At 35.1% G+C, this 24,551-nt stretch overlaps 4 protein-coding genes across 5 annotated transcripts; 1 reads left to right on the top strand and 3 right to left on the bottom strand.

Moving 5' to 3' along the window:
* The first annotated feature begins 2,186 nt into the window (after window positions 1-2,186).
* On the top strand, window positions 2,187-15,649 carry LOC131162173 (probable CoA ligase CCL5). The gene is made up of 5 exons (XM_058118371.1): window positions 2,187-3,639; window positions 14,211-14,356; window positions 14,754-14,821; window positions 14,938-15,040; window positions 15,195-15,649. The coding sequence occupies exons 1-5, from the start codon at window positions 2,292-2,294 to the stop codon at window positions 15,306-15,308; spliced, it is 1,779 nt and encodes a 592-aa protein (XP_057974354.1). The 5' UTR covers window positions 2,187-2,291; the 3' UTR covers window positions 15,309-15,649.
* A 119-nt stretch (window positions 15,650-15,768) lies between these two features.
* LOC131162174 (auxin-responsive protein SAUR36) lies at window positions 15,769-17,129 on the bottom strand. Its single transcript, XM_058118372.1, has one exon. It carries the CDS (start codon window positions 16,785-16,787, stop codon window positions 16,407-16,409), a length of 381 nt encoding a protein of 126 aa, XP_057974355.1. The 5' UTR covers window positions 16,788-17,129; the 3' UTR covers window positions 15,769-16,406.
* Window positions 17,130-18,156: 1,027 nt separating this feature from the next.
* LOC131162172 (putative germin-like protein 2-1) lies at window positions 18,157-19,141 on the bottom strand. Of its 2 annotated transcripts, none has more exons than XM_058118369.1 (2): window positions 18,942-19,141; window positions 18,157-18,822 (listed from the first exon to the last, which is right to left on the bottom strand). In XM_058118369.1, exons 1-2 carry the CDS (start codon window positions 19,081-19,083, stop codon window positions 18,269-18,271), a joined length of 696 nt encoding a protein of 231 aa, XP_057974352.1. In that variant the 5' UTR covers window positions 19,084-19,141; the 3' UTR covers window positions 18,157-18,268. The 2 variants fall into 2 exon arrangements, with proteins under 2 accessions (XP_057974352.1, XP_057974353.1); XM_058118370.1 differs by having other exon boundaries at window positions 18,936-19,062.
* Window positions 19,142-22,284: 3,143 nt separating this feature from the next.
* Window positions 22,285-23,322, bottom strand: LOC131162171 (putative germin-like protein 2-1). The gene is made up of 2 exons (XM_058118368.1): window positions 23,134-23,322; window positions 22,285-23,015 (listed from the first exon to the last, which is right to left on the bottom strand). The coding sequence occupies exons 1-2, from the start codon at window positions 23,273-23,275 to the stop codon at window positions 22,462-22,464; spliced, it is 696 nt and encodes a 231-aa protein (XP_057974351.1). The 5' UTR covers window positions 23,276-23,322; the 3' UTR covers window positions 22,285-22,461.
* Between the last annotated feature and the right edge of the window lie 1,229 nt (window positions 23,323-24,551).

Genomic DNA, 24,551 nt, shown 5'->3' with positions numbered 1-24,551 from the left:
AGCCCGAGAGAGCCCTAGAGAGAGAAAACCTCAAAACCCTAGGGGAGAGAGAGAGAGAGAGAGAAATTATTTTTCTAAAAAAAAATGAGTTCCATTCTATTTATAGGCAAGCTGACCCGCACGAAATGGTCGAAAATTTTACACTTAAAATGCTCTCGGTAGTTTTAATCGTTGACGGTTTCGTGAGATAGAATAAAACTATTGACGACTTGAACCTGTGCCAAACTAATTTCCTCATTTATTTCCCTTTCTCTTTTCTTTTTCTTTTTCCTTTTATTTTCTTGGTTCGAGTTCCTACATTTAGAGAGAGGGATGACTACACATATCAATGACATTTCGAGTAACTTTTTTAATTTATATTTTTATTGTAAAAATATATGAATCATAATCACCATCTAATTTAGCAAGTTGTAACTATGAGTATCAAACTATTTGAGGAAAAATAAAAATAAATTTTAGGCAACAAATTAATTAATGAGATGATTTGGGTTATTAATATATGCATTGTAGTGCATGTGTTATGAACTCGTATTTTAAACAAAATTTAGATTTTTCTTCATTTAGTTAGAAAACCATTGTTGATTTTATTTTTACAAATTATTTTTAACTTTTTAAGATAATTAATTTATTAATATCACTTTAAGCTTATTGTTGTTTATGTATAGCTGTAATAATGAAAGGAAGAAAATAAAGAACTTATGTGATTATTATAGATTTTTATTTATTTATTTATTTTCACAATAAACATGCAAATCATATGCCAAGTTTGAATTCTCTTTTGACTATTCGACCTAATTTTTTTTTTGTCTCTATCATTAGTAAAAAGTAATATCGAAAGTTTGTAAACATTTGCATCACCATATACTTGATAGTGCTTTGAAATGAGCACACATAAATTACTTTGCATGTGATCCCATAATAATAGTATAAGTTAATTCTAATTATACTATTACTATAATTTGTACGTAGACATAAAATTTAGAGGCCCATTTATTCATGAAAAATATTTTCCATTGAAGAGTTTGTTTCGATGTTCATAATTTCCGTTTTATTTTCTATTTTTAGGTTACAAAATAATTACATAAAAAGATAAATTATTTTTCAATTTCTCAATAATTGTTCGATTAAGGATTGTGAATTTTAGGGTTTGTAAAATTATAAATAGAAAATAAAACACTTTTCATTATTAATTAAGGAATGAACATATTTGCGGTAAGTTAAGTGTAGTTCCTATAAAACATAAGATAAGGGAGGGATGACTCAAATTGTATGGACACTTACAACGTAAGCCACATAGTACGCCAATGAGGAAGAGTGAGTTAGTTACATAAGTGTAGGAATAGACTTAATATAACTTAAGAGGAGATAGAGAGTAAAATTTAATATGTCTGAATCAGTTAAAAGAAATTGTCAATGATCGCATAAATTGGCGGAAAAAGATTCATATAGCCGATCCCACATAGTGGGACTTAAGGCTTGATTTTTTTTTTTTGTTGTTTTATATAAATGTTATTAAAGTGACAATCAAGTAATTTTTTATAATTTTTTTAAAAAAAATATTTTCCATAGCTAAACTACTCGTTAGGGTCAATTTTAATTATGAATTTAATTTAGGGAACAAAATTTTTAAAAAGAAAAGGAAAAGAAAGGAAAAAAATTTTATTTTCCATAGCTAAACTAGTCGTTAGGGTCAATTTTAATTATGAATTTAATTTAGGGAACAAAATTTTTAAAAAGAAAAGGAAAAGAAAGGAAAGTGAGAAAAATATATTTTCTATTATATTTTCCTATTAAAATAAAATTTTATTTTAATATAATTAAGAATTAAGATAAATTAGATATTTATCATATGCAAAATTAAAATTTTCTTTATTAATTTAATAAATTTTATTTGTCTTCACGATTTTTTTTTAAAATCAAACATTTAAAAAATATTTATTCAAAATTTAAAATATTTTTCAAGTTCAAAGCCTTAAATTGAATAACCAAAATTCCAATATCAAAATTATAATTTTCCTGTTGTCTGTTTGACGCGCCAATTGTCCTTCGAATCAACTCCACACTTTGATCCCCTGCCTTTTTCCAATTTCTGGCTCATGTCTCTTCACGTGCACCTAAGAAATTAGCCGCATTTTCCACGTGACAGATCAATAATTAAATAAACCAATCATCAACACCGACGAAGCGCGACTCCGCGGGCGGGCCATCCTTACCCTTGTATTGTCTGAGTTTTGCTTCCGGACCAAACTCGACCCACCCGACCGGCCAAGGTGGATCAAAAAACCCGACCCATGAACAGCCGGCAGTTTATTTTGGCTGCCGATGTCAACCACGCGAAACCACAAGATTTATATGAAAGAAAGTTGAGACAGTGTCTACATGAAGCAAAAGTACCCTCTGCTCCCATGGCGCACAATAGCAACAACGCCAGCATCGACCCCCGAAGCGGCTTCTGCAAGTCCAACTCCGTCTTCTACAGCAAACGAAGGCCCATACCTCTCCCGCAGAACCCATCTCTGGACGTGACCACGTTCATCTCCGCCCAAGCCCATCACGGCAAGACCGCCTTCATCGACGCCGCCACCGGCAGCCGTCTCACCTTCCCCCAGCTATGGGCTGCTGTGGACTCCGTCGCCGCCGCCCTCTCCGACGACATGGGCATCCGCAAGGGCGACGTCGTCCTCCTTCTCTCCCCTAATTCCATCTTCTTTCCCGTCGTCTGCCTCGCCGTCATGTCCCTCGGCGCCGTCATCACCACCACCAACCCCCTCAACACTGCCCGCGAAATCGCCAAGCAGATTGCCGATTCTAAGCCGGTCCTCGCCTTCACCATCCCGGAACTCGTCCCCAAAATCGCCGGGTCGGGTCTCTCCGTCGTCCTGATCGGACCCCGCGACGGCGAACGCAGTACCGGTGGGAACAAGATCGCGTCCACTTTGGACGAGTTGATGGGGAAAAAACCGAGTGGGAGCCGAGTCAGGGACCAGGTCAACCAGGACGACACGGCGACGCTGCTCTACTCGTCCGGCACCACCGGCGCGAGCAAGGGCGTCGCAAGCTCCCACCGGAACCTCATCTCGATGGTACGGACAGTAATGAACAGATTCAATTTCGACGAGAAAGGGGAGCAGACGTTCATCTGCACCGTTCCGATGTTTCACATCTACGGCCTGGCAGCGTTCGCGACGGGGCTACTGGCATCAGGATCGACGATCGTGGTGCTTTCGCGGTTCGAGATGGGGGAGATGCTGGCGGCGATTCCGAGGTTTAAGGCGTCGTACTTGCCGCTGGTGCCGCCGATACTGGTGGCGATGGTGAACGGGTCGGGTCCTATCAGAGAGGAGTACGATTTGAGTTCGCTCCAGACGGTTTTGTCGGGTGGGGCTCCGCTGAGCAAGGAACTGACAGAGGGGTTCGTGGAAAGGTACCCGGGGGTGAAGATTCTGCAGGGGTACGGGCTGACGGAGTCGACGGGGGTGGGGGCGTCGACAGATTCGCTGGAGGAGAGCCGGCGATACGGCACGGCGGGGATGCTGTCGCCGAGCATGGAGGCGAAGATAGTTGACCCAGAGAGCGGAGAGGCGTTGCCGGTAAATCGGACGGGCGAGCTTTGGCTCAGGGGCCCCACCATTATGAAAGGTATATGCATATTGTCTTGCTTTTTGCGTTGACCCATTTCTCTTGTGATTGAAAATCACGAGTTTTTTCCCATTTTATCTTTTTTTTTTTTTTAATATATTAAATAATACTTTTTTTTGAAAAATATTTTCTGAAATAATTTAAATAATAGTAGCGAAATTTAAACAAATTTTACTACTTGAAGCAGCGAGATTATTATTTAATATATATATTTTTAAAAATAATAAATCAGAAAATAAATTATTTTGCGTAATAAATTAAAAGAATTTATTTTCTGACTTATTACGTAGAAGAATTTATTACGCAGAATAATTTATTTTTCGATTTATTATTTTTTTAAAAATATATTAAAATAATTTATTGCATAATAAATTAAAAATTTGAACTTTATTTAAATTACCAATTTTAATTGTACCTGAAATTAATATATATATATATATATATATAAGATTTTTTATCAATATCAATATCAATTAAGAAAAATAATTATTAATAACACTGCAAAGCTACAGTAATTTTAATATTTATTTAATATCAGATTTTTTTGTGATAAATTGCTTCTTCACGGTACAAAAATGAATATAAAAAATTAAAAATGATACCATAGTTTAAATTCTAATTATTGAGATTAATTAGGTGGTTTGACGTCACTTGTGATGTTCCAAAAGATCCATACATATTAAAATTATGAGTAATAAAAAAAAATAAAAAAAATTAGGGAATATTTTAATTCAACTAAATTATCAAATTTTGAGATTTTTTTAAAAAAAATTAAAGAACCAAAGCAATGAAGATAATTATATGGATATTTTAGAAAATTTTAAAATAGTGTAATATATATATATATATATATAAGAAAATTTTAAAGTGATATATATAAAATAAGAAAATTTTAAATGTAAAAATAATTTTTATTATTTCCTATAAAAAATAATAAATATAAAAAGGGGAGAGACGCAAGTGTTTTCTTAAAATAAAATTTATTCTGGATCGTTATAAATACTGCTTTACCCGCGGTCAACGGCTAGTTTCAAATAATTATTATATATATAAATTTTCCAATACCAGGACGGGTATAGAAAGTTTCTCAAAACATTCCTGATTTATAAATGCTAATTACTCAATATATTAAATAATATATTTTTTTCGAATGATCAGTGGCAAATCTTGTTACTTCAAGTAGCGAGATTACGTTAGGGTTATTCTGTGAAATATTTTTTTAAAAAAAATATTATTTAATATATTTAAAAGAAAAAAGAATAAAACGGGGAAAAACTCCCTCCGTGACTCTGTCGACTTATAGTTTCGTTGCTACGCAGACAAATTTTTGTCATGACACAACACATTAGAGTATAGATTGGGAGGAAGAATTTAAACTATGGAGTCATTTTCCATTGGGCAGATGTTGTCCCAATACTTCTCCTAAGTTGTGTGATATTCGATTTGATTCGAAAAATTTAAGTTATTAATTTAATTAAAAGTCTCAATCTCAAAATTGTTAAACTTAAAGTGATTCTTAATATTTGAAATTGATTATATCCCTAACCTTAGAAAGGGGATTCCCTTTTCTCGGTCTGATTTTTAACTTTCCCAAAACATCCCATAACTACCCATAAATTTAAAAGAAAAAATTCCTATAACTATATATATATATTAATATCCCCAACAAAATGTCCCTATAATTAATAAAAAATTTTCAAAAAAATCCCTATAATTATCCATATATATTTTAAAAATATTCCTATAATTACCCATAAATATTTCAAAAAATAACCCTTATTATCCATAATTTCCTCTATATATATATATATATATATATTTACAATATTTATAATTTTGTAAAGAATTATTTTGTTATAATTATTACTCGATGTGCAAGCTCCGCGACTAGTATATATAATATTGAGTATATGCATAAAGTATATTTTATATGTTTTATATAATTTAAAAATAATAAACTTACAAAAGCTCTATTAAGCTCGCAAGTAGTATTAGTATTACAAAATCAAACTCGGCTTATTAAGCTGATCAAGTAACTCAAACTCAAGTAGAATTAAGTTGAGTCAAGTTATAGAGTAAGTTGAGCATGAATAGCTAGCAAGCCGGCGTGACTCGCTTATACTCGTAACTTCTCTTTTGTTTTAAAAGAGTAAATTACAAGAGAGAAGTGATGGGAAGAGAAGAGAAAGGAAACATGTTTCTCTCTATTTCTTCATGAGAAAGACAAGGGAAAAGAAAAATGGAGGAAATAAAAAGATGGAAAAAGAATTACTCCTTTTCTTTTTGAGGAAAAAAGTCACTTATTTTTTTTTTCTCTCCTAAACCACAGAGAAATGGAAAATAATACGCTCAAAAAGTCTAAAACACACTTGGAAAAGTTTAAAAATGATCGTGAATATTTTTGTAAATTATGATTGACTTGTTTGCATTGCCTGTGTTCCTCCCCACTCCTTATTAAACAACAATGTGTAAAGAAATTAATTTATCTCTTCTTCTCTTGACTTCTATAAGTTCTTTGTTATTCTCCACTTCTGTCCAGGACTCCTACCTAGCAAACCATTGTCTTGAAGTTTCGTCTTAGTATACTTCAATATTTTATGTCTTAATTTTGATATTTCACTTCTTGAACATATTTTTTTTTCACTAAAGGAGGGCGGCACGTCCATTTATTTATTGATATGCCCTCATTTTTAGCAGAGGAAAACCGTGGTTACAAGATAAGTAAAAGGGAGAAAACAGATAAAGAAATAAAACCCTCCCCAGAAACAACACTAATAACCAACCAAACCAATACACAAAATCCAAACAATGCTAATTAAGAAACAAGTCTAAACAGACCTAGAAAAACTCGAGAGTTGAACTAACGACGAAAGGAAGTGAGACCCAACCTATCCATCCGAATTATACCTTTCAGAAAACGTGGTAAAAGATGTTATTTTTCGTAGATGATATTGTTTCCTATTTCTCCTTCTTTAGCGAGAAAATTAGCTGTTCTATTGTCTTCCCTATATTGATGGATCACCATGAAGTTCATTCCTTCTAGTTTCGCCACGAGCTCCTCCCAAAAATCTCAAATATACCAAAAGGTACATCTACCTTTCCGAAATCAATCAATAACAATTCGCGAGTCATTTTCAATAATTACATTAAAATAGTGAAGTCGTTTGCACAAACAAATTCTTTTCATAATTGCTTTTAATTCTGTATTATTGTTCGTACCATTGCCAAAATAGCTTGAAAAAGCCGCTTTCGGCATGCTATGTCAGTGTTCGAATAATACCTCCACCTGCTGAAGTACCTAAATTGCCCTTACAGCTCCAATCACAATTAAGTTTTATCCACCTTGTTGGAGGTTCAACCCACAAAAATTTTTTTCTAGGCCTGTCGCAAACTCCCTGATGCTTAATTTGAAACTTCTTTAAAATCTTAATGTCCGACATCTTCAATTTTCGAAAGGAATTAGTGCTCTCAGCTATAGAACTAACTCAGTATTGAACACTTCTTCACATCTGATTTGCACTTTGATATAATCCTTCCATTCTAGCTTTGCATCTTCAATTTCAGAGATACACGGAATCAGTCTGATTAAAATACCTTTAATAGACGATTTTCAAGAATAGTGGAATCAGTTTGCAATTTAGTTTTTCCAGGAAAAGAACCGTTGGAAAGGAATCCCCAACACCACACTAGTTCGACGCTAAACCTCTGAAGCCACCTCGCCTAAAGAAAGAATATGATCTGTGTTTTCCTAACTTCTCTGCACGCAGCAATCACGAGCCCAAGCCATCAAAATTCTTTTGACCTGAATTTTATAATCTATTGCCAAGCATCTGAACCAGACTTTTCATAAACACATTGAGATTCTTCTGGGCAATAAAGAATGCCAAAACCAGTCATTCCACACAAAATTATCACTTCTGCTCCTTATTGCTATTGTGCCGGGCACCCCACTTGTGCCAAACACTAATACTACAACTATTGCTATTGAATATATGAGAAATTAAAGTAATGCGAAAATTAATAATAAAGCAATAATTAGAACAAGACAAGAAATTTACGAGGTTCGGTATAGAATTACCTACGTCCTCGGGCGCCGATGATCAATCCACTACTTCTTGACAAAGTACAACTTTGAGGTGTATTTTACAAATGAAGAGTTGAGCTCTTTATATAACTTCAACCTCAAGTTTAAAAAACATTTCTCTCCAATGTGGGACAAATAATATAAAAAATTCAAAACAATCTTTTATATTAATGTGGAAGTATTCTACCAATGTGGGACAAAAAATAACAAATTTCTACCTTGACAATAAATTCAACAAATTTTTCAGTCACCAACATTTTTTTGGAGTTACACATCATCGGTGCCTTCCAAAAATATTCAGATTTGCAGGATATTGATCAAGTCCAAACAATGTTTGAACTTGATTGTTGTCACAATCTTGGTCAACATATCTGCGGGATTTTCAGTTGTAGCAATCTTCTGAATTAGTATCTTACCTCCATCAATAATATCTCGCATAAAATGAAACCGAACGTCGATATGCTTCGTTCGTGCATGGTAGACTTGGTTTTTTGCCAAATGAATAGCACTTTGGTTATCACAGAACACAACAATGTGCTTCTGAACAACTCCCAAATTTTCAAGTAAACCCTGCAACCAAATAGCTTCCTTAATAGCCTCTGAAGCTGCCATGTACTTTGCTTCTGTTGTAGACAAGGCAATGGTAGACTGTAAGGTAGACCTCCAACTCACTGGACCATTAGAAAATGTAAAAATATATCCAGTAGTTGATCGATGTTTATCCAAATCACCTGTAAAATCCGAATCCACATATCCAACAACACGTTGTTCAATAGTATTATTTTTCTCAAATACTATACCAATATCAATAGTATTCATAATATATCACAAAATCCATTTCACAGCTTGCCAATGTCCTTTACCCGGATCATGCATATACCTGCTCACCATACTAACAGCTTGTGAAATATCAGGTCTAGTACAAACCATTGCATACATCAGACTACCAACAACACTTGCATAAGGAACCTGTGAAATATACTTACGTTCCTCATCTGATTTAGGAGATAAAGCCGCACTAAGTTTGAAATGAGGAGCAAGAGGAGTGCTTACTGGTTTTGACTATACAGACATGCCAAAACTTTGTACTACCTTCTTCAAATACTGTTTTTGAGACAAACTAATTCTTCCTCTCATTTTGTCTCTGCAAATCTCCATGCCAAGTATCTTATTTGTTTCACCAAGATCTTTCATCTCAAACTCTTGATTTAACTGAGTTTTCAGCTTGTTGATTTCTTCCCTATTCTTTGAAGCTATCAACATATCATTAACATACAAGAGTAAATATATAAAAGATCCATTTTGTAGTCTGCAAAAATAAACAGAATGATCATGTTTATTTTTGATGTATTTCTGACCCATCATAAACTGATGAAATCGTTTGTACCACTGTCTTGGAGACTGTTTTAAACCATACAACGATTTACCCAGTTTACATACCCAATTTTCTTTTCCAGCAACCTGAAATCCATCTGGTTGAGTCATATAGATTTCCTCTTCCAAATCACCATGTAAAAATGCAGTTTTTACATCGAGTTGAACTAGTTCAAGATCAAATTGTGCTACCAAAGCCAACAAAATTCGAATGGAAGAATGTTTAACAACTGGAGAAAATACCTCATTTTAATCAATGCCTTCCTTCTGTGCGTAGCCCTTAGCTACCAATCTAGCTTTGAAGCGAACATTATTTGCATCTGAAAATCCTTTTTTCTTTACATAAACCCATTTACAACCAATTGCTTTCTTACCCTTAGGCAGCTGGGCTAGCTCCCAAGTCTGATTCTGATGAAGAGACTGCATTTCTTCATCCATTGCTGTTTTCCACTTGTCTGATTCAGAGTTCCTCATTACTTCTTTGAAAGTGTAAGGAAAATTATCATCCACAACTGGAAGTGTATAGGCCACCATCAGTGTACCGAGTAGGTTTCGAATTTCTCGTCTTGGCCTTTGAGAAACAATTGATTCTTGTTGCTGTGAAGATTCTCAAATTGAAATCTCCTCTTCTTGTACACTATTCTCCACCGTAACTGGAGAGTTACCTTGTGTAGTTTCATTTCTCACTGGGTTTCCCAAAATTGTCTCAACCTCCACCTGTTGTTGAGTACCACTGGTCTTCTCTTCAACTCGTAACTCCTTGCGTATTGTTTTCTTCATCATCGCAAGTTCATCAAAAGTGACAGCTCTACTTAAAATCATTTTTTTGGTCTCTAGACACCAAAGACGGTATCTTTTGACTCTTGCATTTATCCCCAAGAATATTGCTTTCTTGGCTCTTAGATCTAATTTAGATTCTTTAACATGATAATAAGTCATAGTACCAAATACATGTAAAGAATCATAATCACTAGCAAGCTTTCCAGACCATACCTCATAGGGTGTTTTTTTCCCTATTGCAGATGATGGTAGACGATTGATGAGCTGACACGCATATCTAACAGCCTCAGTCCAAAACCTTTTAACCCAACATTAGACAACATACATCGAACTTTCTCCAGCAAAGTCCGATTCATGCGCTCTGCCACCCCATTCTGCTGTGGTGTATTTCGAACTGTGAAGTGTCGAGTAATACCTTCATCCTGACATACCTTCATAAACAGGTCACTCGTGTATTCACCACCATTATCTGATCTGAGCCGTTTAATCTTTTTGCCAGTTTGAGTTTCAACTAATTTTTTCCACTTAAGGAAAATATCACACACTTCATTTTTATGCTTCATAGAATACACCCAAACTCTTCTAGAAAAATCATCAACAAAAGTGACAAAATAATGCATACCACCCAACGAAGCTGTTTTTGTGGGCCCCCATACATCTATATGGATATAGTCTAAAATACCTTCAGTCTGGTGGATTGCTGTGCCAAATTTTACTTTAGTTTGTTTTCCCAGAATACAATGCTCGCAAAATTCAAGTTTGCACACCTTTGCACCTTTTAACAAACCTCGCTTAGCTAATTGTTGTAAAGATTTTTCTCCTGCATGTGCTAACCGCATATGCCATAACTTGGTTGTATCTGAACCTGCATCTTTCTTAGAAACAACAGCTACTGAGCCAATAACTGTATTACCTTGTTAATAATACAAGTTATTTTTCCTTATTCCTTTTATCACCACCAGCGCACCTGATTTAATCTTTAACGTTCCATCTTTCAAAGTGATAGTGAACCCTTTAGATTCTAAGGCACCCAATGAAATCAGATTCTTCTTTAGGTTTAGAACATACCTAACATCAGTCAAGGTCTTAATAGTTCCATCTTGACATTTCAACTGTATTGATCCTATTCCAGTTGTTTTACAAGTATTATCATTTCCCATAAAACAACCTCTCCATCTAATTTTTTAAAATTAGAAAACCATTCCCTTTTGGTACACATGTGATAGGAACAACTAGAATTCAAAATCCACTCACCAAAATAATGTGACGAAGATGTTCCAACAAGAGAAAAATCTGACTCACTTCCATCATCATTGGCTATATTGGCATTAGAATGTGCTTTGCCCTTATTCTTTTACTGTAATTTAGGGAAATCGTTCTTCTAATGCCTTCTCTCACGACAAAAGGCGCATTCATCTTTAGCAGGTCTCCCACGAGATTTACTCCTCCCATGAAATTTACTCTTCCTTCTAGGCATACAACTCTGAGAACGTCCCCTTATTGTTAGTGCTTCTTCTGTTTCCTTATGGACCCTCTGATCCTTCTTTCTGCATTCAGTACTAATCAATGCAGTATAAACAGCATCATAAGTAACTTTATTTTTCCCATACAATAAAGTGGTGGTCAAATGTTCATGCTCATCAGGGAGAGAATTCAGTAACAATATGGCTTTATCCTCATCTTTCACCTTTTCATCCAAATTTAACAAATCGGCTAAAATTTTATTGAAAGCATTTATGTGGTCATTAATCGAAATACCTGGTTGATACTGGAAGCGAAACAATTTCTTTTTCAAATAGAGTCGATTTTTTAGACTCTTGATCATAAATGTATCTTCCAATGTCTTCCACAATTTCTTTGCAGATGTCTCCCTCATAATACAATATTTCTGATTTTTGGCGAGACACAGGCGAATCGTAACACATGCCTGACGATTGATCTTTTCCCAATCTCTGTCACCCATATCTACTGGTTTATCATCCAAAGCAATATCTAGTTCTTGTTGATACAAGATGTCCATCACCTCACATTGCCACATACGAAAATTATTGGTACCATCAAATTTCTCCACCTCAAACCGAGCATTAGCTATCGTCTTCGTTGATGATGTCGAAGCTGAAGGGGTTGGAGTTCGTGTGGACAGAGTTTCGTCTACTGCTACACTAGTTTCTGCCATCTTCTATATATTCAATAGCAACCAATAAAGCAAAAGGCCTAAGATGAATAGTACGTACCAACTGTGTCTACTCTGTTTTATCCTATGAAATTCCACTTTGACTAGGCCGACCTCCAGGGAGCGACTGAACCGCAATGGTCTCTGAGCACTCGCTTAAACAAGGTCTTTCTTAGGCATCAAACGTGGAATTAAGGATCCTAACAGAGGAACACTTCTGTATCAACACTATTCAACCTAGCTCTGATACCAATTGTTGTGCCAGGCACCCCACTTGTGCCAAATACTAATACTATAACTATTGCTATTGAATATATGATAAATTAAAGCAATGCAGAAACTAATAATAAAGCAATAATTAGAACAAGACAAAAAATTTACGAGGTTCGGTATAAAATTAACTACGTCCTCGGGCGCCGATGATCAATCCACTACTTCTTGACAAAGTATAATTTTGAGGTGTATTTTACAAATGAAGAGTTGAGCTCTTTTATAGTTTCAACCTCAAGTCTAAAAAGCACTTCTCTCAAATGTGGGACAAATAATATAAAAAATTCAAAACAACCTTTTATACTAATGTGGAAGTATTCTACCAATGTGGGACAAAAAACAACAATTGCCTTCCAAGCCCTTTTTGTAGAGAAATTACCGTCAGGGGCAGGCTTCCAGACGAATATATCCTTCCCACTTTTACCAGCCAGCACATTATGCAAAATTTTCATTGTTCTATTGGCACCAACCAAGTTCAGTAATAAATCAGAGTTCTAGTTATTATTCAGCCAGCAGTCCTTAATATATAGCTTCTTGTTCGAAATATCCTCAGTGCTTATAGATAACGGGCCTGATGTCAGCCACCACCTATCGAACCAAAAAGAAAAGTTCCCGCCTCTCACCAAAATTTTAACATTATCCATAACTTTCGGAATGGTAGCCATCATTGATCTTTAGAACCGAGAGTCATTTGATCTTTCCTTCCTTATTAATAAATAATCATTTCTGCAATATTTAGCTCTGAAAAAATCTGTCCATAGTTTGTTAGAAGTCACTTCTTGAGCATGCAACTAAATCACAATGTATAATAAACAATTAAAAATTTGTTAACAGATGTCAATCCAAATTAATTGACTAGGATTAGTTAAATTATTTTAAAAAATACTCTAATTTTCTAGGCAGATGTGATGGAAAGGTTAGGTAGCAGTCACATCAAAGGAGCACTTAGATTTGGCAATGTTATATCTTCATTTATTTTTTTCTTGAAGCCCTTCCTAGGGCATGCTTATCCAAGGCCGAGGTAGGCTCAGAATGCCGCCCAACCACCCCAAGACACCAACCAATCACCCCACAACATATATACATGATACCAGCATATATACACGATGCATACAATTTCCCATGTCTACAAAAGAGAAATACTTGTAAAGAACGGTTCCTCCACATAAGATTTGGAACTTTTCAATTATAAGATTTCATTTTAGCATTTGGATCCATACAAATAAGAGATGTTGCTTTGTGTGAGTCCCAATGATGATTAGAGGATTTCAAATCCTATGTGAAGGGACCGCCCTTACAAGTCTTTCTCACACACATCGTGCCTGTAAGGGCAGAAATATGTAATTTATAAGGTTGTGGTCGTGGGTTACTAATTTCAAATTCATGGATGACATTGCAATTTGCTTGTGGAGAAGAATGCCAAAACTAAAACATTAGGTATTGAATTACAATGAGCGAATCTTTAATGACTTTGTAATTTATATGCTTCTAAAGGAATAAATTTTTAATAAAACCAGTTTCCAATGTACACGAATAGTAACACAGTAAAACTTCATTCATAAAACATGTCAGTTTTCGTCGCAAGTTAAAAATATCTTTACCTGCCGTAGCAAGTGAATAATACATTTTGCAAAAAATAAAATTGCCCTCTAAAAACTTTCTATTATGCTGACACTGGATAGAACTTTATATCTTTTTTAAGTATGGACAACCATTAAATGTTTAGTCAGATTATTGTTTTGTTTTATTTCATTTTATTTTGAAATTTTGTTTTACCACAATGGTTGCTTTACAATGTACATTGCGAATACGAGAGATAGCTCAACACTTAACCCCAATGTTTCCTTAACTAAAACGTTTCCGTTAATTGCATTGTTCTTGTCATTGTAGGTTACTTCAGTAATGTAGAAGCAACAACTTCGACTCTAGATTCAAATGGATGGCTGAGAACTGGAGATCTCTGTTACATTGATGAAGATGGATTCATTTTCGTGGTTGATAGGTTGAAGGAGCTCATTAAATACAAGGGATATCAGGTGAAATTTATTTATTTCTTCCTTCTTACCTAGCCTCCTTTGTGAAATTCCCAGTTCAGTTTAATAATATTTTACTCATGATTCAAATGGACCGACAGTTTCCTTTCTGATCCAAGCGATCCTTTTTCTGACTTTTGTTGAAGATTGAAGAGAGTTTGCATACCATGAAAGTGTTTGTCATGAGCCTCCTTTGTGAAATTCCCAGTTCAGTTTAACTATATTTTATTCATGATTCAAATGGACCGACAATTTCCTTTCTGATCCAAGCGATCCACTTTCTGACTTTAGTTGAAGATTGAAGAGAGTGTGCATGACATTACCATGAATGTGCTTGTCATGCAATTTTTAATTACAGAGAAGTTGAATTTATTGATTCAATGTGAACTGTATGTTATAGGTCCCTCCTGCAGAACTAGAAGCATTGTTACTTACTCATCCAGAAATCACTGATGCAGCTGTAATACCGTGAGTCTTTTTCTCTCCACATTCCCTGCATACAAAATTTTTCATGGAAAACATTTTCTCTCGAACTTGTTTTCCTGTTGGAGGAGTGTCTAAGTTGGATATTTTTTTTCTCACAGGTATCCTGATCAGGAGGTGGGGCAGTATCCCATGGCATATGTGGTGAGAAAAGCTGGAAGCAATCTGTCAGGTAGCGAAGTCATGGACTTCACTGCAAAGCAGGTGAGTCTTTATTTTCCAGTTCTATATGGTAAACTCTTAGTCCTGCCTATAAACTGTTCAATACATTATGAACTCCATGTCTTCCTGACTTGAGTCTCGTGATAATTTGTAATCATTACCTTATTAAAATGATGAATTGCTGATATATTCACAGGTTGCTCCATACAAGAGAATCCGCCGAGTGGCATTTATAGCTTCTGTCCCCAAAAATCCGTCTGGCAAAATACTTAGGAAGGATCTTATACAGCTTGCTACCTCCAAACTCTGAGAACTGCATTTTCTGCAAAAACCTATCTGGAAAAGTTGAACCCTAAATCCTAAGCCTTAATAATCACGTGTTTGAATCAGTTTCGAATTCCAACTCCTAAGCCATAAATTGTGGTTCTTGGTTAAATCCTCCCCGAACCATTTGCATGTTGCGGTATCACATTTTTCCCCCCTGTTGGCTGGTGATCTGTTTTGATAGGAGGCAAGATTATGTTAAGGGTGAATTTCTTTCAAGGGAGTAGCCTCGCCAGCAAGTGTAATCCATATTTTTAGTTACTTATAGTAAGTTTAAATCAGGTACTCTCTCAATGAAATAAAATATTTTAGAGATTTTCCAATGCATCTCTGCTTGCTTTTTCATGCTAATCATTATTTTTTTCCCTCAAAATTCTCTGGCATAATTCATTAGTCACTGGAGGGACCTAAATGGTCGACTGAATGTGCAACAAATGATTAAATTATGGGAATACAACATCGCAACTTCTTTTGCAGTGTTCCATTATGTTTTTAAATTTTGCCCGAATATTGGAAGATCTATCTAATCAGGAATTCAACCGAAAAACAAAAGAACAGAAGAGAATTAAAATACACGGAAAGATTGAATTCAATGTCCATCTCATCAGGAATTCAACCGAAAATCAAAAGAACAGGAGAAAAAAAAATAAAAAACATGGAACCATTGGGTTGCATTGAATGCTAGCAAGAGCGAAATTCTGTATGTGGATTAACCAGCCCTTTTTCCTTTACACGCTAGTTTTGAGTGACAAATTTCGAATTTGGGCTTAAAAGCAAGAAAACCAAAATCCCAAATGGTAACTTAAAAGTAAAAACACATCTGCGAGAACAGAAGAGGGACAAAAATACATGGAACCATTTAATTGCATTGAATGCTAGTAAGAGCAAAATTCTGTATGCGGATTAACCAACTCTTCTTCCTTCAGATGCTAGTTTTGAGTGTCAAATTTCAAATTTGGGCTTAAAAGCAAGAAAAGCAAAAACCCAAATGGTAACTTAAAAGTTTTGAAGCAAACACACAACTGCGATACGTGTTAAGTCAAAATTGTCCTACGCTTGTCATATTTTCTATTAAAACCATCAGCTACAAAGCTATATTTCCATTCTCACCCTGGTTGTGGGCATTAAAAAGAGGCAGGAAGGAAGAAAAGGAAGCGCCCCGGCAGGTAGTCATTGAGAGGAGGGCTTTCTCGACTTCCCCGGAAGGATTATTCTTGCTTAGCAGGGAGAGAATGGAGTACATCAGCCCTTCTTCACAAGGAACTTGCAGAGGCCCGTGAACCGTCGAGCCGAACTCCTCCTCTGCCATCTCCAGCAGTACTCTGAAGATGGGGTGGTTCAAGTAGTAAAGAGGCAGAACAAACCTCTTTCCATCTCTGGTGTAGACAACAAAATGGCCCTTCTTCCTCTTTCTCCATTTCTCTATGATCTCACTCAGCTTTTTAGAAGAAGTACTGCGTTTCATGCTATGTACTTAGATATCTTTGCCCTGCTGAAGCCTGATGGATTCTTTTGTTGGGGAGTTGTTGTTTGGGCATTTACAAGCTTTAAGGAGGGGTGGGGTGAACTGTGATAAGGAGTGTGTGGAGGAAGTGGACTGCCTCGTGACCTTAGTTATGTTGGCATTCTTTTAACTGCCCTTGTAGGAAAAGCCAAAAAGTAGCCATGAGTGTGAAAGCCCTACCTCAATTCATTCAATTTGAGAACTTGTATCGTTAGAGACGAGTAGAAGGTGCTTTTGGTGGTGTTTGGGACCACTTGTAGGATAAGTGATCTGTGTTACTTTTGATATGAATGAATAAATTGCCTTTCTCAATTAAGTTCTTCAGAAAAAGTTTGTACTGGAGTTGTTAGTCATGCATAAGTTCAAAATCTTTTACGGTAATTATTGGGCTCATGTGAGCATGGTAAGTTGGTTGTCTACCCATACGACTCTTAGAAAACTTCTTTATTTATTTATTTCTTTAAGAGATTAGTTTCTTTCTAGTATAGTCCATCCATCTCGTAGTTCCTTCTTGAAATATCTTACTTTTGACGAGGCAGAGATCGAGTCACGTGAGTTTTGCAATAGGCACATGAGACAAGAAAAAAATTTCAGTATGCCTAATGCATCATCACAGTTGATCTGTTAAGATTCAACACTAAAAGTGTACGAGACCCACTAAATGGATGGTGTTTGATGTATTTGTACCCGATAAGAAGCACAATAAAGAATTGTGTAAACCAAAATGTTGCCACATGAGAACCATTTGAGTAAAAGAGATTATGGGTTTGATGTATATTTTATGGATAGAAATGGAGTTGTATTTCATGTACAAGTTATTTTTATAATTCATCCCAAATATATCTTTTGTGAACATATGCATTCTCTAATTCTACTTTTCTTTAAGGTATTGTTTGGGAGCATAAATTTTAAGGTTTAGATTTAAATTTTTGTGGATTTTGAAGAAACTCAATACAATGTTATACTTCTAAATCCACACAAATACTAATCAAAAACTTGAAATCCATGTTCCCAAATGCAATGTTAGGTTAATTTTATGGCTTGAGTGAGCCTAATTAGTAATTGGGTTGCCCATACAACTCTTAAGAAAGATATTTTTATTTGTTTCTAGTATGGTCTATCATTTTCTCCCTGAAATATCTATAGTTAAACAGGACCACAAATGTCAACTACAAGACTACTCTGGTTAAAACTTCAAAATGAAAAAAGAAAAGAAAAAATGAAAACAAAAACTATAGAGTGAGAAAAGCATAGGCCAATTATAAGATATCAGTATATATATATATATTGATTTAAGATACTAGCACATACATACAAACGATTAGATTCCTTTATAACACTAGGATTGTCAATGCATGACAATTGTTTATTCAGTAAAAACCACAGTAAACAATTTATTAAAAGATAACACAATATCTATTTTAGATACGAAAAATATCATTTTAGTTGTTGTTGTCCATCCAGAATTGAGCTTGCAGATAGTTGATGACATTTTTGTCGACTTGGAAGGCCTTGGTTAGAACATCAATAGAGATGGGCGGCTTTGAACCAAAAACTGCATTTGCAATAGTGATGACTCCCGGATTCTGGCTACTTAAACCAGCTATGGCCACTGCATTGGTTTCTCCAACATTAAACTGGAAGTGAATGAGTCCCACGGGAAACACAAAAACATCACCTGGGTTAAGAACCTTGGTAATTAGGCGATTTTCCGGGTTTGAGGTGACAAAACCAACAAAGAGGGTGCCTTCCAAGACAGTAAGGAGCTCAGTGCCGCGAGGGTGCGTGTGAGGAGGGTTGAGACCATACGGCGCAAAATCCAAACGGGCTATTGAGATACCAAGGGTGTTAAGGCCAGCGAGTTTATCAACATTTACTAATGTAACATTTGAACCAACCCGATTCGATGTGTTTCCAGGCACATTCAGTCCCGAAAAGGAGAAATCATCGGCTGTCGCAAGCTTTGGATCCTTGCAGAATTTTCCGTTCACAAACACTGTAAATATTTACACAATACAACATATCAAATACTACTTCCAATAAAATTAAAAAAATCCGTATATTCACGCATACATACATAACCTGGAAGTCCAGCAAAGGAAAATTAACACGTACCACCTTCCATAGAGTCATTAAGAGCAACACAGAAGTCCTGCAAAGGGCTGGGATCAGCAGCAGAAGCTAAAGAAAAAGCCACAGCCAAGAAGGCAACGCATGCAAGTGTGTTGGCTGCCATCTTCATCTTCATGGTTAGCATATATGCAATGTCTTGCTTTGCCAGAAAAGTGTTTTTGCTTTGGATATATCAGCTGTGATGATAATGGCAAGGTAGCTTTGTGTATTTATAATGAAACCAGCTTTGAAGTAGTCTTCTTCTTCCTTAAATAATTATATGTTTTTTTTTTTTTTTTCAAAAAACAAAACTCAAAGCTAGTCGATGAATTTACGCATTCCTCAGAAGTTAGTAAAGACCCAGCCTTATGTTTTTGAGGCAGGGCGCGTCTAAGAAAGACCATTTTAATTAATTAAGTAGAAATTGTTCTTCTTGTTTTGGGGGTCTAATGTATCTGACCTCATATGTAATCTTCACCCACTCTCAAATCGTTAGTTCTGCTTGCCTGACCATTTCTTTTAGCATTAATGTACCAAGTCACCCACATGTAGCTAATATTTTAAAACTAGACTAAGTATGCATGCTCAAAATTTAATTTGACCTAGCCAAGTCCTCACCCACCCCCCACCCAAAAAAAAAAAAAAAAAACATAAAAAAGAAAATTATGATTCTATATTGTTCAAATTAATAATGCATAATGCAAGGGTTTTTTTTTTTTAAATTTTTTTATTCATGTTTCATAGCTCATAAGTCTTTTTGTGTCCCTCATTTTCTACGGAACAATTAAATATGGGAATATAAATACTGTAAATATGTACTATGCAATCAACACTAAAATTTTTCTTCTTGAATGCTAGATTTATTAGTTGCATAGTGATGATGTTTATCGATATCTATGCACTTTTGGTTGCATCGCTCATTTTCATTTAGTTCTAAAAAAAACAGAACAATATATATATATTATTCATGTTTCGTAGCTTACAAGTCTTTTTGCATCGCTCATTTTCTAAGAAACAATTAAATATGAGAATATATAGAATGTAAATACATACTTTTCAATCAACACCAAAATTTTTCTATTTGAATGTAAGATTTATTAGTTGCATAGTGATGATGTTCATCTATGCACTTTTGGTTGCATTTCATTTGCAAAAAATTTATATGCCGGGCCACTTGGAATGTGATTTTCTAGAATTTTTTTACTAAAAATAAAATGCATATTATCTCTTCAAAATATTTTCATTACATCCTAGAGCATATGGGCCACATAGTGATGCCAATTGTAGATGCCAACAGTTTTTTGTTACTTGTGATGCATTTTCTCTTTTGACTCGTTTGCTTCACACTTTTTCTTAAAAAGAGTAAAGGATTTTATGTGGGAAGGGTGAGCTCTTACTTCATAAACCTATTTGTACCAAGAACGTGTACTTCAAAGAAGTAGCAAATGCCTTAATTTGGCTGAGTGTAGGCCATGTAGGGATACCTAACCATGTAATAGTGAAGGTCTTACAGAGGATCTATTGCCGAAGGCTATTTGCTTGCTCAACAATAAAGAAGATAAAAAACAAAGCCTCAATAAGCCATTACCTTTTAAAATTTGTAGCATGCTCAATCAATCAAAAATAGTGAAGGATCAAAAGAGTATGCTAGCCCCTAATTATGTTTCAATTTATCAGAGATAAATATCCTTTCAATTAGCTACTTTTATCTTTTTATGTACTATCTTTATCTTTAAAGAGTCACTTACCCTAGGAGAGGTCTCGGATTTGTAGTTGTATTGGATTTGGATATGATAAAATATAAAATTTTATTGAAATATGTCTAATCTATCAAAATACAAATTCAAGATTTGAAATCCATACTCTCAAATGCAGCATTAATATAGTTAGGTTTGATTTCTTTACAAAATCTATAAACAATATAAAAAATGTATTTTGTCAAATTCACACTGTCAACAATGTTTTTGCCTCTTATCCTCTTTGTTTGCCTTCATCTGATTCTTAGCCTCTTCTTGCTATCTAGAGTTCTTGCTTTCAAGTCTTTTTTAATTCTTGGTCTCTTCCATTAATTCTTTCTTCATCCCCAATCTATACTTTTACTCTATTTCTACGGGTCGTGCAAATTCTCATTCCTGAAAATGTTTTACTATAGCATCTTTTTGACACCCCTTGTCACACATGATTAGCATGCTACAAAACGCTCTTTTTGACATTTCGATATGCTAAACTTAAAATTACACAACTACTATCAATGCTAGTGTGCTACTAAGCTTAAATTACACATTAACACGTCTAATATTGTAGAAGTTCTGGTGACAATCCTCTTCTGATTTTGCTTATAGATTTAAACTTTAAATTTCAATCCCCAACTTAGGAATTGCTTACCATGTGTTTATGATCTTGGATTTTGTCATCATGCAAATTGAAATCTAACTCGTGCTTCTAAATAAAATAAAATAAAACATAACAATTCACCATGGCATGATTTAGAGCCAAATTCATTTTGCAAAAATGAAATATATCTAGATGAACAAGTTCTAGCTGTCAATGGGGAGATCTATGCATTCTAAACATTAATTGTTTAAATCTTCTCAGTGGACACACCATTCTTAGTAGAGCTGCCCTAAAATCCAACCAAAAGTGAGAACTTTAAATAACTTTGATTGACAAGATTTTGTAAAAATAACTTCCCAATTATACTCAATTTCAAAAGGGGTTCTACAAAAACAAAATCGGAATCAGTATCATAGTCCTTTTTGTTTGTTAGCATTGAAAATCAAAATCCTTTTTACTAATATTGAGCCATTTTTGCATTCTAATTGGCGGCTAGAAATTTTACAGACACGACCTAGAAATTCTATGGGCACAAATTTATGTTAATTTTGATGTATAAACTTAGCCTACCTAATAGGCAAATATGGAAAAATATGTTTAATATGCCTTAGCCAACACTAGCCATGGGGGAGGACTATCCAGCCTTGTCCTATATAAACGAGCAAAGTCTATTTTTCTTGTCCGATCTTATTTAAGAGTAAATCGTATCAAACACGAGTTAAAAATTTTGAACCTAGTCAAACATCAAACATAGCCTAGCCATCAAAACAAATATGCCCTTAAGTAAATTGTATGGCTCATGTGAGCTGGTTAGTTAGTACTTGTGTGTATCCATACAACTCTTCATAAAGATCTTTTTATTTGTTTTTGAAGTAGTCTATTGACAATCCTTTCTTGTAAGAAATCTCTTAAGTTCAATGACAAAAAAATTATCAACTAAAAGAGTACTTTGGATAAAAAAAACTATTGTGTAAAAATAAAAAACAAAAAAATGTAAAGTGAGAAGAACATAGACCAATTACAAAACACGAGTACATGTATTAATTAAAAATACTAGCACATACAAACGATTGGATCCCTCTATAACATTGGGATTGTCAATGCATGACAATGTTAATTCTCTTTATACCTCAACAAACAATTTATTAAAGCTAACACAATAAATATTTAAGGCATAATAAATATCATTTTAGTTGTTGTTATCCATCCAGAATTGAGCTTGCAGATAGTTGATGACATTTTTGTCGACTTGGAAGGCCTTGGTCAGGACATCAATAGAGATGGGCGGCTTTGAACCAAAAACTGCATTTGCAATAGTGATGACTCCCGGATTCTGGCTACTTAAACCAGCTATGGCCACTGCATTGGTTTCTCCAACATTAAACTGGAAGTGAATGAGTCCCACGGGAAACACAAAAACATCACCTGGGTTAAGAACCTTGGTAATTAGGCGATTTTCCGGGTTTGAGGTGACAAAACCAACAAAGAGGGTGCCCTCCAAGACAGTAAGGAGCTCAGTGCCGCGAGGGTGCGTGTGAGGAGGGTTGAGACCATACGGCGCAAAATCCAAACGGGCTATTGAGATACCAAGGGTGTTAAGGCCAGCGAGTTTATCAACATTTACTAATGTAACATTTGAACCAACCCGATTCGATGTGTTTCCAGGCACATTCAGTCCCGAAAAGGAGAAATCATCGGCTGTCGCAAGCTTTGGATCCTTGCAGAATTTTCCGTTAACGAACACTGTAAATATTTACACAAGACAACATATCAAATATTACTTATAGTATAATTTAAAATTTTGTACATTCACACATACAGACATAACCTAGAAGTCCGGCGAAGGAAAAATAACACGTACCACCTTCCGTGGAATCATTAAGAGCAACACAGAAGTCCTGCAAAGGGCTGGGATCAGCAGCAGAAACTGAAGAAAAAGCCACAGCCAAGAGGGCAATGCATGCAAGTGTGTTGGCTGCCATCTTCTTCTTCATGCTCATCATATATGCAATTTCTTGCTTTGCCAGAAAAGTGTTTTTGCTTTGGATATATCAGCTGTGATGAAAATGGCAAGGTAGCTTTGTGTATTTATAATGAAACCAGCTTTGAAGTAGTCTTCTTCTTCCTTATATATTATATGTTTTTTTTTTAAACAAAACTCAAAGCTGATCAATGAATTTACCCATTCCACAGAAGTTAGTAAAGACCCAGCCTTATGCTTTTAAGGTAGAATGTATCTGAGAAAGGCCATTTTAATTAAATAAGTAGAAATTGTTCTTCTTGTTTTGGGGGTCTAATGTATGTGAGGCTCATATATAATCTTCACCCACTTGAAACCGTTAGTTCTAGCTCAATCTATATATTATAAACTTATTTGGTGGACTCAAGTTCAATATGATTCACGAAGTCTGCTTGCTTGACCATTTCTTTTAGCATTTATGTGCCAAGTCGTGCCATGATGCTTATATTCTAAACTAGATTATGTATGCATGCTCAAAAATTAGTTTGACCTAGCCACACCACCCTCCGGCCTCCCCCCCTCTCCACCCACCCCCCTCCCCCCCCCACAAAAAAAAAAAGTGAAAAAAAAAATGAAAATTCTGATTCGATGCATAATGCAAGGGCCTTTTTATTTTATTTTATTTTGTTAATGTTTCAGAACTCACAAGCCTTTTTTCATTGCTCATTTCTGTAAACAACAATTAAATATAGGAATATATAGAATCTAAATGCGTACTATGTTAATGAAAACTAAAAATTTTCTACTTGAATGTAAGAATTTATTACTTACATTGCAATGATCAATGTTCATTAGAAAAAAAATTTAGCATATTGGAATGTGATTTTCAAGAATCTTATTGTTGAGTAAAAGATGCATATTGTCTTGATTTTGAGAATGTTTTGTTTCATCCTGGAACCTATAGGTCCCATAGTGATGCGAACTGTAGATGTCAAAAAGTTTTCTTGTTGCTTATATAATGTATTTTTTCCTTTGCCGCGTGTGCTTCATTGTTTTTCCTTAAAAGGCCTTTACATAGGAGGGGTGAACTCTGACTTTATAAACTCGTTTGTACCATAAATGTGTACTTAAAGGAAATAGCGCAGCCTTTTGGCTGAGTGTCGGCCACTAAGCCATGTAGGATAGCAGGCAAAATTGAAGGTTTTACATAGGAGTCATCGCCTAATGTGTACTAGAATGCCACTTGCTTGCTCAATGATGCATAAAGAAGATAAAAGGAAAGGCCTCAATTAGCCATTACCTTTAAGAATTTGCTACAT

Source organism: Malania oleifera, chromosome 8, assembly GCF_029873635.1.
Source record: "Malania oleifera isolate guangnan ecotype guangnan chromosome 8, ASM2987363v1, whole genome shotgun sequence".
Taxonomy (NCBI): domain Eukaryota; kingdom Viridiplantae; phylum Streptophyta; class Magnoliopsida; order Santalales; family Ximeniaceae; genus Malania; species Malania oleifera.
This window is presented reverse-complemented; position numbering and strand designations above follow the sequence as displayed.

Excerpts from the sequence above, each read along its gene's own strand:
- LOC131162171 (XM_058118368.1), bottom strand. The coding sequence starts at position 23,275 with ATGATGAGCATGAAGAAGAAGATGGCAGCCAACACACTTGCATGCATT. Across the intron at positions 23,016-23,133 it reads TAATGATTCCACGGAAGGTG|TGTTCGTTAACGGAAAATTC; the intron begins GTACGTGTTATT and ends AAATATTTACAG.
- LOC131162172 (XM_058118369.1), bottom strand. The coding sequence starts at position 19,083 with ATGCTAACCATGAAGATGAAGATGGCAGCCAACACACTTGCATGCGTT. Across the intron at positions 18,823-18,941 it reads TAATGACTCTATGGAAGGTG|TGTTTGTGAACGGAAAATTC; the intron begins GTACGTGTTAAT and ends AAATATTTACAG.
- LOC131162174 (XM_058118372.1), bottom strand. The coding sequence starts at position 16,787 with ATGAAACGCAGTACTTCTTCTAAAAAGCTGAGTGAGATCATAGAGAAA.
- LOC131162173 (XM_058118371.1), top strand. The coding sequence starts at position 2,292 with ATGAACAGCCGGCAGTTTATTTTGGCTGCCGATGTCAACCACGCGAAA. Across the intron at positions 3,640-14,210 it reads GGGCCCCACCATTATGAAAG|GTTACTTCAGTAATGTAGAA; the intron begins GTATATGCATAT and ends TTGTCATTGTAG. Across the intron at positions 14,357-14,753 it reads TTAAATACAAGGGATATCAG|GTCCCTCCTGCAGAACTAGA; the intron begins GTGAAATTTATT and ends TGTATGTTATAG.